The sequence below is a fragment of the Apus apus genome, chromosome 2 (assembly GCF_020740795.1).
Source record: "Apus apus isolate bApuApu2 chromosome 2, bApuApu2.pri.cur, whole genome shotgun sequence".
NCBI lineage: Eukaryota > Metazoa > Chordata > Aves > Apodiformes > Apodidae > Apus > Apus apus.
In genome coordinates, this window is record NC_067283.1 from 113,300,161 (window position 1) to 113,313,231 (window position 13,071).

General features: G+C 40.0%; 1 protein-coding gene across 2 annotated transcripts in view; it reads right to left on the reverse strand.

Moving 5' to 3' along the window:
- LOC127380600 (ethanolaminephosphotransferase 1-like) overlaps positions 1–13,071 on the reverse strand; it is a 55,715-nt gene that overhangs the window by 3,665 nt on the left and 38,979 nt on the right. For both annotated transcript variants that reach the window (XM_051609813.1, XM_051609814.1), the window contains 2 exons: positions 5,837–5,885; positions 3,616–3,796 (listed from right to left, as the gene is read on the reverse strand). In XM_051609813.1, coding sequence (XP_051465773.1) covers positions 3,616–3,796; positions 5,837–5,885 — 230 coding nt within the window. The remainder of the gene's footprint in view (positions 1–3,615; positions 3,797–5,836; positions 5,886–13,071) is intronic.

Here is a 13,071-nt window from a genome sequence, read left to right on the forward strand (position 1 = left end):
ACTTTATTACGAATAATGTAAAATATGCACTTCTGCTCTGGTTTAGACACACTCTGCTTTATGAGCTGAAGTACATCATTGCAAAAGGGGAGTTTGACACCCCGTGCTTTCACACCAGCTCATAAAGTTGTGATCCCAAATCAAATGTGCCACTACTTAATCACTGGGAGAGCATACTGGTATTTTAATCATATGGCATGACAGAAACATACTCTGATTCACTATCTAGAAGGGAGGGCAGGTAACACATGTCACTTTTAAGTCCTGCTATTCTTTCCTAGCACTCCTTCATGTACTAAAATACCATTTCCTTGGCTCAAACCTGGTGGTGGACTCCCTGGAGACACAGCTGGGGGCCCAGGGAAAGGAATCCTGCTCAGAATGGCAGACAAAACAAATAGATATATATATATGGTGCTTGGTTTAACTGAAAGCAAATAGCTTAATTTTACTGAGATCTTGAAATGTAATGAGTTGAAGTTCAGAGTATTAAAACCAGTTAAGCATGCCTGAGTGTTTAACCTGGCTTAGACTCCTTAAGAAATGTGTCATATACAGTATTCTCTCCTGAAAAATAGGAATTTAGGCACATCTGAAATATTATTTCAATGTAAATTTCTATCAAAATTTCAATGTGGAAAAAATAGAATTTATGTATCCTGAAAACAGTAGAAGAATGAAAAATTAGTTTCCTGTGCAGTGCCTGAAATCCTATGGCAGCAGCAGGAGTCTGATCATAGGAAAAAACATACTGGCATTACTGTCAGTGCTGTGGAAGCTGAAGACTGCAGAAATAAACCATGAAAAAATAATTAACTTTCAATAATGCAAGAAGTAAGCATTTGTACCTAATGTAAATATTTTGCTTACAGTGCATTATCAGTATCAATTATGAACTTTTTGAATAACACTGGTCTTATATGTCCTTTGGGAATAATTCCAGAGGGTAACAAGAATTGCTAAAGCAATCTATATGCTATAGTTTTTCTGGCTGAATGATTGCACCTGTCCAGAGACTGGATTTCACACAGTTTTAAACCGTTATTACACCAAGTTAAGTACAGTACTCGATTTTTCATAAGATTGCTTATTAATATTTAAAGCCATTCGCCTTCAGTTTATCAGAGGTCTGCAAGAGGGACTATGCTCTGCACTCCTCCCTCCATTCCTTATTCCCCCTGGTCCTGAAGCACTGACTTACACTACAGGTGAAGCAAAAACAGCTTTAGGAGCTGAAAGCACTGGAGTCTGGAGAGGCAGACTGGAAAGAAAAGGTAAGGCTATGGGGACTGTGCCCTGTGATTTTCCATCCCGCTCACCCATGTCTTGAAATACTACTCTGGTCCTCCAGAACTTAAACCTCTGGCAGCTGTGGTTTGTACCCCTGTGTGTCCTTCATGTCCTCACCCTTACTGTCTCTCCTGGGAGGTTTCTCATGAAGCATCTCCTGAGCCTGAGCTGCCCTGGCTCATCAGCCGGCCACCACATCAGCCACCGTGCTCCTGCCATGGTGATGGCTGAAGGTTCCCTCCACGGGACATGCCCACCCTGTCCCCTGCTCCTACATTCAAACATGTGCCCCTAAGGGCTACCTAAGTAGGAGCTGTGACAGCTGTGCTCCATGGCTATTTGCTCAGACCTGGATATTTCTGAGAGCTGCCCTACAAGCAAATCTCAAAGCAAGGTCTGAGCCATCCTGCAAAAAGAGTGGTCAACCCATGGGCAGTCCCCCTGCCAGCTTATCTAAAGGATAATCAGCTTCCATTTTTTAGGCCTCGGAGACCTTTTTTCCTTAGTTTAGTCAAAAATGCTGGAAATGGTCAGTCTTTCTGCCCTCTCTCAGGAGGCCATGACCTTTCCTACTCATCCTGACAATGCACGGCTGCGAGGCCAGTCCTGAGACCAAGTGTTTAGCTCAAGGGATCTGCTGAGCAACTAAATATATTGTCAAAGGCATGAGATGTTCAAGATACTGCCAGGCAGAGAAACGTGGGCTGCAGTTTGTGGTCTACAGAACAGATTAATGGAAACCTAGTGTGTCAGAGTATCATGGAGAAGAAAAGCATTGCCTTGACAAGCCTTACTCTGATGCTGGAGGAAATGTGTGTGTATTAGGGACCCAAGGAGGTGAAAGGAAACACAAGCTTGTTTTTCACTTTTAAAATGTTATAAATTCCAACAAACACCCATGCATTTTTCATGCTTGCTTTTAAAATGTTAATACTTTCCACTACCATGCATACATTTTTAATTCACGTGAACCTCTAACACTGCCGTAGAAGTTTGAGTAAAATCAAAAACAAGGTCTGAAGAGTATGCATGGCACTTAATGCCTAACAACTGTAGTCCACAAACAAACTTCTGGTTTGCCATACTACTTCTGCAAGCATCCTGCCACAATTGCTCTCAGTTGGTTAGGATGTATGTGCAGACCCTGCCATCTGCCAAACTCTGAAAATACTTTGCACACAGATATGAAATAATTGTATTTCTCATTTAGGAATCTACACTGTTCTCTTAAGAAAAACGGATGGATTAGATAATGAAAAAATGCATACGATAAAACTTACACTTCTGAATATACCCTGTTGTGAGATTAAGTCCTTAAGATGGAACCGTTTGATTTGTGACTCTCAGAAACATACATTTATAGGATACATCAACAATTTCACAATTACGATTTATTTTCCATTCCTGAATAAAAATTTCTAGAAGGGTTATGCTTTCTCTTTTAAAATCCTTCCTTTTCAATGATCTCTCTCTCATAATGGAAGGCAATTCACGCCTTTCATTTTTTAAATTGCTTGTAGAGTTGCTCAGTGACATGATTTTAGATGGAGTTGGAGACTATTTTCCTAAAATGGCACTAGTCACTAACCTAAAGGGTATTTTAGCATTAAATGGAGGAACACCTTTCAGCTTGTCTTCAGGTCCCTCAGCTCTCTCCTGGCAAGATGAGAGGCAAAGGGCTTCCTCTGGCAAAGAAAGCCCTGAGTGAACTGCAGTGTTCAGTATTACGGTCTGGCTGCCCTTCTTAGTGCTACACTGAGGTTTATGTTGCCTCACAGGCATTAAAAGGGGGGACACTGGGGGATGATAGGAAAAACTAACCTGTGGGCAGAGAGGCCCCTGCACATCTTTATGTCTTTTCCCTAAAAATGCTTATTCCAAATTGTGATGGGAAAATGTGGGATCAGCTGAGCTGTAGGATACAGGAATGCACGTACCACACTAACGGGCACGGCAGCAGGTGAAGGCTACAACCCTCCTACTCTTCTTGCTGGTAAACCAATGCTTGTGTTGAGCTTCCTTTTACTTCAGACAAGGCCTGAGTTCTGCCTATGTGTTAGGAATATCTTTTCTATTTCTGTAAGTAAGGCCTCCCCAGGGCTCTTCATAAACTCCCCAGAAAATAAAGAACACTCATAAAAATGTTATGCTGGTGTAGAGTAAGTATTGTGGTAGTGTAAGTGTGCAGACAACTGCTGTGGTGTATTTTCCTACAAGAGTGTGATTCTGCTGAGTTTAACTACAGTTTCTGTTCCCTTCTATTTATTCATATAAAAATAGAAAGCTATCTCTAAATAATACCACCACCACCACAAACATACTTACAATAACATTTGAGAAAGCAACCCCAACCATCCATAAAAACAATCTTGGTTGCTTTGCTAATATGTTGCCTGGAGAGAAAACCACCCAGACTGTAAGAAGAATGAACAGCAACAGAGGTGACACAAGAGGTAGGAGTCCTTCATACAAAGAATCATTCTTCAGTGTTTTCTTTAAATATGCTCTGTAAATAAATAAAATTATTTAATGGAGTAAGAAAATTTATCCATTCTGTTTAGACACAGTAACTTTAAACTAAATTCAACCCAAGATTTCATCTTGCAACACAACTACTTGTAAAAATGTGCTAAGTACCCAGACATTTAACAAGAAATTGTAGGATACCCGAGCAACTTTTCTTTCTGGGATAAAATGATACGGGTTTATTTACATGGATTCTGGTCAGCTTCACCAGCTCATCATCATACACAAAGTGAGCTGCAGTAGCCCTGTTGTTGTAGCTGTCATCCAAGTGCACAGCATGCAGGCTTGTGGTGAACTCAAAATACATATATTTTTAGAGGATGAAATCTCTGACATCAGGCATGAAATTACTTCAGCCAATATGCCCCATTTTTTTTGGTAGCAACACAGTCAAGCACATGGCTGGCAGGCACTGCTGTTGTTCAGATCTAGAGATGCCGCTGCTAAACAATCCTGCATCATTGCCAAAGCATAGCCTAAAGGGGAGGCTTTTTTGCTAGTTATAGACTATGGGAAAATTAATGCTGCATTGTGTTTTCTTGGTGATTTTAAGTTGTCTTTTAAAGGTATTACTATTAAAGGTAGAAAATGACTGCATTTTCTGTCAGCTTGGGACAAGGCAACTGTCAGATCAAGAGCTTTTGCATCTGTCTCATTCAGGCAAAACTCAATGAGAGGTTATAAAAGGGGAAGGAGGTTTAATTTACTGAAGTTCACTATCATTAAACCATTTCTTCATAGCAATAGTTCAGAAGAGCAATTCTGTGTTTGAAGTGTGCTGGGGAATGTCCTGTTCAAAATCACTGAACACCTGTACTTATAGAAACAGCTAGACAAAAATCCAATAAATATCTTTCTCATTCCAAAAACGAGTATTTTTCTGATAAGTTAACAACTGAGAACAGGCAGCAGGATGAAGGAAGAGCGGAGATGACTGGAAAACTCATATTCCTCATCACCAGATAGCTTTTGTGTGCATCCTTCAGGCATCCCTGACTGCATGTTTGGAATTACTGTGCTCTTTGGTTCAGAGGAATGATAAACCCACCGGAAGCCTCGAGAAAAGCTATGCCAAATGATGACTTGAAAGAGAAAACACTAAAAATATGTCCTGACATGAGAGGAAAGAACGCAAAATCTAAATGTTCATCAGGGCAACTGCTGCTACTACCAGGAACTGACAGGCCCGAGGTGTTCTCATGCTCTTCCCTGAACCAGTCCCTTGCACCACTGGTCCCCAGCCTCCTCCCAGTGCTACTCCCAGCACCCTGCCTCAAAGCCCAGCCTTTCTGTGGGTCCTCAGGCTTTCCTGCCCCACACGTCCTGGCTGTGTTATTGTCTCACAGCCTCTCAAAAATTGAAGTGTTAATCATTACTTCCACTAATTCCTGAAGACAGGCAGTGACAGTCCTTCCTCTAGGACACCTAGGATCTGAGAGACCTGATGTGACAGATGAGTGAAATGAGCTAGCAGGCAGCATTAATAAAATAGGCCATTGGAGTATAAACTAACCATGTATAAAATGCCTAGGTGCAGCAAGCCAACTCTCAGATGTAATCACAGCTTGCCACCTGCCTCGCCTGTATCTGATGGCAATTATCTGCAGACTTCACACAGAGAAGAGTTGTACAGAGGGATCTGGAAAACAATAAAGTACTTCATGGAGTGCAGGATGATCAGCTACAGAACTTCACCTAGCGCAGGTAGAAGTTACAAATCACATTTGACTGCAAATAAAATGCAGTGTTTATAACTACAGAGCTTTCATCAGTTTATTATGCAGGACCAGCATGAGACTGCCTGGAGAATGGCAAGTAAAAGAGGATTTGAGTTATAAACATGGAAAAGAAACCAGTCAGAGTCTCAGAATTGACCAGAAAAACCTTTTACTAGATTATCAGGACAGCATCTGGCTGAAAGAAGCTAGGCTACTGACATTTATTTCTCACATGAGGAAACTGTTATATATACAGAATGAAATGGGAAGGGATAGAACTTATTTAATGTTAATCTGCTTACCTGTGAATGTTGTATAGTGTTTGTGGAAATGAAAGAAATAAACTGAAGCCTGGAAGAGAAAAAAAGATCCATATATAATGATATACAGTCCTGCTACACTGATAACCTCAGTGTTTCCTCCTACAGTGCTCTCTTTTAAAAATGAGTCAGTATTTCTGTAGTCATTACAGGATATGAACTGAGTTTGGAGGCTTTAGGCGATAACAAAACCTTCCTCATTTTTGCAAAAGTTAGCTGCTAGAAATAGTTGCTGATACAGATCTTCTTGTGCAATGAGTGGCAAGACCAGAAAGATTTTTCAAATATTTAATGCAGTTAGTAGGTAGCATCACTTATTTGTCATACAGGTTCTTCTGCTGGACCCAACAAAGATCATTTTGCATGAGCTGCTCTCTATTTACGTAGAAAAAAAACCAAGTCTTACACCAAAAGCTTTCCAATGGAATATATAAAGACTACTAACCTCAAACAGGGCTGTCCATATTACTGGGGAAGTAACAGGTTTATAGTTCAATGTACTTAGGTTCAACTAATTATCTGCTTTTCTGATAGAATGGCTGAAATGAATTAAATTTCATTATATGGCCATGAGGTTTTTCACCTTTTTTTTTTTCTTTTTTTTTCTTTTTTTTTTTTTTAATACAGTTGTGGTCTTTCTGGAGCTCAGCTTTAACCCATAAAGGACAAGGATGCATGGTTGATAACACTGTGTCTATCTGCATTGCTACCAGTATTGCCAACATGGCTGTGAGCAGCCCTGGAGCTGCCTGAAGAACCAGTGATGCCCTCTCTAACACAAACATCCCAAATACATTGGTCCACTGAGGTTCAAAGAAGACTTCCAGCAAGAAGTGGAAGTTCAAGGTTTAAATGAAAAAGCAACAGATGAATCAGTCTAACTGGTGAAAATGTATATAAAATCTTTTTTTTTGATCTGTGACACTCATTTTCTATGTCTTTCCCTGCAGAGCTCTTTGGTATTTGTTTGGTTTTCTTCCCCACTTTCTGTGTATTAAGGCCTTTTCCCTGATCTGTTTGCTGCTTGGAGATTGCTCTGGGTAGCATATTTCTGTCAGGCTTTTACATTCTAAGACAAGAGGACTGGTTTTCATTCAATAAATTAACTCATAATTCCCATTTTGTTATGGGCAAGCAAAGCACTGACATCGTAAACCTTCTGGTTTTACTTTTAAAAAATCTCATTCAAGAAACACAGTGTACTGTTTGTACAGAAAAGCAGCAAAAATTAATCTCATTATTAGAAATAAGGAAAACTAAGAACAAACAGAGGAAAGGATGAATTTCAGTTGATTTTGAACTGGGGCTGAAATGGCATAGTCCAGTCTTGAGAAATGCCAGTGTTTACAGTTCGGTCCTCATCAAAGACATGCCCAAGTGTTTAGCATGCTCTGGCCAGAGCAGCAACTGAAGAGAAAACTAAGAAATCAGGAGCAGTGGAGATCAGGACTGCTGGAAAGCAAAAAGCGATGCAATGGATAAACTCCTGTCTTTCTGATTGACTTTTAAAAAGAAGGAAGCAAAGAACTGGGGGGAAAAAAAAACAAGCAACAACAACAAAAGAATACCCAGTTTGTAAATAATTTCAGGTATTGCATTTTTACATGTTTACTCCTTGGTTTTGCTTTCTAAAACAAGTAAGATAAAGTGCTCTGCTTTACCATGGCAGGAACTCTGCATCAAACAGCTGAAGGATGTGCAGCTGAAGTAATATCCCAAGTATTCTGTAAATATATTTCTAAAATTCGTAAGCTTAGTGCCTTCAGAATGATCTGTGTTTAATGTGCACTCCAGTTAGCTATGTTTTCTATTAGGCGGGGAGGGCTAGCTCAATAAAATCTTGAGTTACATACAGCAGTTCCAACATCTGTATCACATTAGAGCAGACATGAGACAAAACATTGACTCTTGAGGTTAAATCTAAATTTCCTGCTGCAATCCTGAAGTTTGATTTGTTAGGAGAAAAGCAACCGAGAGGAACAGAAATAGAGACTAGAACTAGAAATAGAATTCAAAGAGCAAGGGTTGCCAACAATTTGTTATTTTTATCAAGTGCCATTTTAGTTAGAAATAACACACTGACCACAAACAATCCCCCAGCTAGCTAGGAGCCACTTTTGGGCTGGGGCAGTTACACCAGTTACTCCTCTGTATTTTTATCCTGCTTCCCTTTCAGCAGAGCGAGAGCTGAGGATGCGGTAGGGAAAGCAAAGGGTGTTCCCCTGCTTCTTATGGGATTTTCAAAATTCCATCATTTCCTACAACATGTTGTTTTGCCATCTTTTTTTTTTTAGCTAAGGAGGCCTGGCTTGGGGGCTGCTTTTGGTACTCATTAAGTCTGCTTTTTAATTGGCATTAAGGATCCCTTTGTGCCCAGGAGCTAAACTGCTGCTTCCGCATTGCTGCCATTCCCTGCTGGTCTGGGGAACAAAAGGTGCAGCCTGGAAAGCAAAGCCACTGCTGTCTCTCTGGCCCTCAGCCACCCAGGCACTGACCAAGTCATGATGATGCAGCTTTTTCTTTCTTTTTTCTTTCTTTTTTTTTAATGTCCTAAAAGCACACCTTTGATTTTAAAATCCTCTTAAAAAGTCAAGTTTCGTGTATTAGCCATTTTTAACACATTACAGAAAATAGAACTCAAGTGTTTATGGGAAGAATTACTGCTGTTCCAGTATTTTTTAATTTCTCCTGTAATATTTTCCCTCATTTTCCAGCTGATTTAAATTCTGAGACTTAACTGTAAGAACATAGGCATGTACCAAAGGCAGAAATACTAAAGCACAGATGGGTGGCACAGACACACACAGGGAATTTTTGTGTCACACCAGGCTGAAGGTATCAAGCCCAAATCCTTGGATTTAGGTACAATCCTGTGGTCAGTCCTCTGCCTTGCACTATCCTGACTCCCTTTTCAGATTAATAAGCATATGCAAAGCTTTTTACCAGTAATTATTTTGTCCATATTAAAAAACAAACAAAGAAAAGACCATGCATTCAAGAATTCAGGATTAGGGACACGTCAGAAATAAAGGTGTATCTTGTTTTCCAAATATACAGATATGTGAACACAGAGATGCATACATACACACACATATATATTTTTATATTTATGTATTTTTATATATATATATATGCACGTGTGTAAAAGGGATCAAAAATATAATTCCCGTCACTTCTAGAGACAACATTAGATTTCATTTGGTGTTTTCAAATTCAGTTCGAAGATACTAAAATGTGTGATATTGCAGAATTAGAGAAAAAAAAACCAAAAAAACCCAAAAGCTAGCATGTGATGGATACCGTGCTACATTTGTCCCCAGTGTCAGTCTAGACTAACAGTAATGGAATTAAGTTCAGTTACATGAGGACATCTTAAACCATGCCCTGAAGACTACTGAGGGCCTGCTGACAGCTCTCTTGTGTTTCCATGGCACGGTGCAATTGCTAAGTGTAGCTATTGTACCTGAGCTAATTTAGGCATTTCTGCAAAATACAGACTTGCTTGTTGTAGAGAAAAAGGGGGTACAGCCAGAAAGGATCTGCTGACACTACTGTCAGCTCTGGAAAATGCTATTTCAGACAAAGCTAGAAAAACTGTTGCAGGCAGGCAGGTTCCTGAAAACATCAGACTTCACAGATTGCAAACACCACTAAATAAGTAGGTAGCCAAGACACTTAAGACACTATTTTAAAACAAATTATACTGCTTCAAAGAAGGACAATGTTTATGTTAGCTGTGTACCTTCTCCACACCTTTGTTCTCGTAAATTGCATTTGTTGTTAAGTTCCAGAGAAGTAAAACATTCTAAGAAAAGCATTGAAATATCGTTTGTAAAGAACTGGCTCTTCCTGATAATTAAAAGTTCGAAAATGAGACAATGCAATACTGGGATCTAAATGTGGGTGATCACCACACTGGAAATTGTGGGCATTTGTTCAGAAAAGTACCCACCCTATACTCCCCCAGAAAAAGATCCCCCAGAGCATTCCTTCCGATGGGAAGGCAGTCAAGGGGGCTGTGCAGACCTTCTCCTGGGCATATTGCAGAAGCTAAGCCCAGTAAAAATCACTTCTTTAACATGAGGCAGTTTCAGTGGCATTTCAGCCTACAAATGAAATACACCACCCTGCTCTTTTCTTCTTCAGCTGCCATCACAGCCCCATGGCCAGTAGCCTGCTTGGCTTTGCTATGGCTGGGTTGATAATGACAATACTTCCTTTAAATGGGCTGTCAAATACATCATTTACCTTTCTTAGCCGTTACACAAACAAAAAAATAATCTGTAGGCCTCAATATTAGCTTCGAAAAATCTTCAAATATTTTCTCCATGTCTTTTTCCAAATTTCTTCCACCAGGCACATGAAAATATCTTAACATGCTGAATGTTTAGCACACTGATCCGTGCCTGAATCAAAAGCTGTATCAAAAGGTGAACACTCAGAAGCACTTGTAACTGGAACAGCAGCCTTTTATGGAATCGTGTGATTTTCTCAGGCATGTCTTGAGAAGACAACTCTCTTAAGTGGTTGTGCAAACAAATAATTACATATTGAGCTGCCCACTAACTATAAAATTGTATTATTATTATTATTATTATTATCATCATCATCATCATCATCATCATCATCATCATTATTTTTATTATATAAAATGGCAAACTCAGAACCACTTAGTAACTGGGAAAAAAAGCTTTGAAAAAAGAGTACATAATTTTCAGACTTATTTGAGCCTGTGAAGTCTGAATACATTAAGCAATTTAAGGATAGAATAAAAACACACCCAAACAGACCTACGCAGTGAAATGATTTTGCAAGGTTTGAGAGCACAGTGTAAACATGAGCATTGTCTTCATGCATAAAGCTGACGTATGCTTTAGATATTTAGTATCTAAGATACTTCTTGAGTATAAAGATTGTAAAGGGATGCATTTGTCACACTTGTTGATTTTATAGGTTATTTACAGTGTCTAAGGAAGTATATACTGCATTTCTATCTCTTGAAATGGGCTGTAAACTAACAATTAGCATATGGAGCATTTGATTCATTATAGATTAAAAAATTAGTCAATGCATGTAGATCCTGCTTTGGTGTAGTCCTCTTCACACAGCACATATACACCATTCTGTTTTTCTGGGCAGAGCAAAAATTAAGCACCAGAGAAAAGGCATCTTTGTTTGAAAAGCCCAAGCTGACTTCCAGAAGGAGTCTGCCAGGTGAGCTTCCACGTTTGACTTTCCTCTGGGGCTCCCACCGCCCGTGAAATGACCCCTCATGGCTTACACCACTAGGCCCATTCCCACTTGCTATCAGCATCGCGTGACACTGCCCTGCTTCCAGCCTTCAGCACGCTGCTTTCTGCGTTATTGTTCTGACTGGTGCAGATGAGTTACTCCAAACATGAGCTCAGCTGCTTCTTACATACATATATCTTGAGTGACAGCTGGGTATTTCACTCCCTTTACTTCAACAAAGGCTTGTACAATCTGTCACGACAATGCTTTAATAAATGTTAAATTGGTGACAGACATGTAGAAGCCAACTCACATTAGCCACCCTTTTAAAACAAAGCTAGTCAAGGCCTGTCAGAGTGACAACATTTTGAAAGTGGTTAATGGTTCATTGAAAATGGAACTTAGTAGTTCATCACTCAGCTGTCCATCAGTAAGGCAGGACCATCAGCCACTTTGCAATGGGAACTCTAGGAAACCACTGCAGAATGACATACCCATCCGAGGCAGAAACAACTTGTAAGCAATACATCTAAAAAAGATAAAGAAAAATTCCTTCCACTTCAGCCAGAAATGCACTTACATCGACTCTGTGACTGCTGCTTTGCATTGCTATAAAAGAACCCTGAGGTCTTGCAGTGGAGGCATCAGAAGTTTTCCAAGACCAGTATGAGAGAGCAGGCTGCCTTACTCAGCAGCAGTTCCCTGGAGCAGAGGTGGAGGACCATGTTCAGATTGTTCCAGCCAAAAGGAATCTGCCCGCCTGCTGTGGTGCAGATATGCTGGATGGATTTATAGGAGATACATGTCCAGCTGAGGATTAAGGACTTCCAGATCTATTCAAATGAATAAAATTACAGGCACATTTCTACTTTAACACTGACAGAGACAAAAAAAATCCATTCTTAACCAAATAAATGTGAATTTCAGATCATGTCTGTTTGACCACGGCCTTTTAAATACTTTGTGAGGCTGAAAAAAAGAGCCCACTGCATGGACTTCTGTGTCCTCCTTTGATACATATGATAGAGGACACAGTGTAAGGACAAGGCAGTTTTAGATGCTTAACTGTGCTTTCCCACTTATAGAATTCAAATAATTGCTACATTTCATGTGTTGTGGCTTGGTCTCATTACTTTTTTGCTGCTTATGTTTTCATTTATGTATTTACTCCTCATTTTATATACTTAAGTAACTCAGACAAGGAGTGAACTTCAAGGAACAATCACTCTGCAGAAGTCTGCACAGAACCTAATCCAATATCAATCACAGGAAAAAATTCTGAATGCTTTGGCCCCATGTCTAAAAGAAAGTTCAGGTTTCAGATCTCTGACTGATGTTAGCACTCCATTCACATTTCATGTTCAAACCTGTACTTTGAAAATTCGTTTCAGCTTTGCCACAGGATTCAGATCTGGGCACTGTTGACCAGATAGAGTGGACTCAAATGTGTCACTACAGAACTGTCACAGAATCACAGAACGTTAGGGGTTGGAAGTGACCTCTGGAGATCATTGAGTCCAACCCCCCTGCCAGAGCAGAATCACCACAGAATCTAGGGCAGGTCACACAGAAACACAACCAGACAGGTCTTGAAAGTCTCCACAGAAGGAGACTTCACAACCTCTCTGGGCAGCCTGTTTCCATGCTCTGTAACCCCTACAGTAAAGAAGTTTTTCCTCATGTTGAGGTGGAACTTCCTGTATTTGAGTTTGCACCCATTGGTCCCTGTCCTATCACAGGGCAGTCTGCCCCATCTGCCACACACCAATGAAGTACAGAATAACCACTCCATGCTTTAGTGATCCTTTAACCACAAAGACTGTTCTTGTGGTTGCACTTCATACCAAGGAGGAGTAGGAATCTTTCTGTGCATCTTGAAGACATTTTTCCAACCTGGTTTCTTAAAGAATGAATCTAACATGATAACACTTTTCGTGTTTGTGTGCATCCCACCATAACTTCTGAGCCCTCTGGTCAATTCTGAA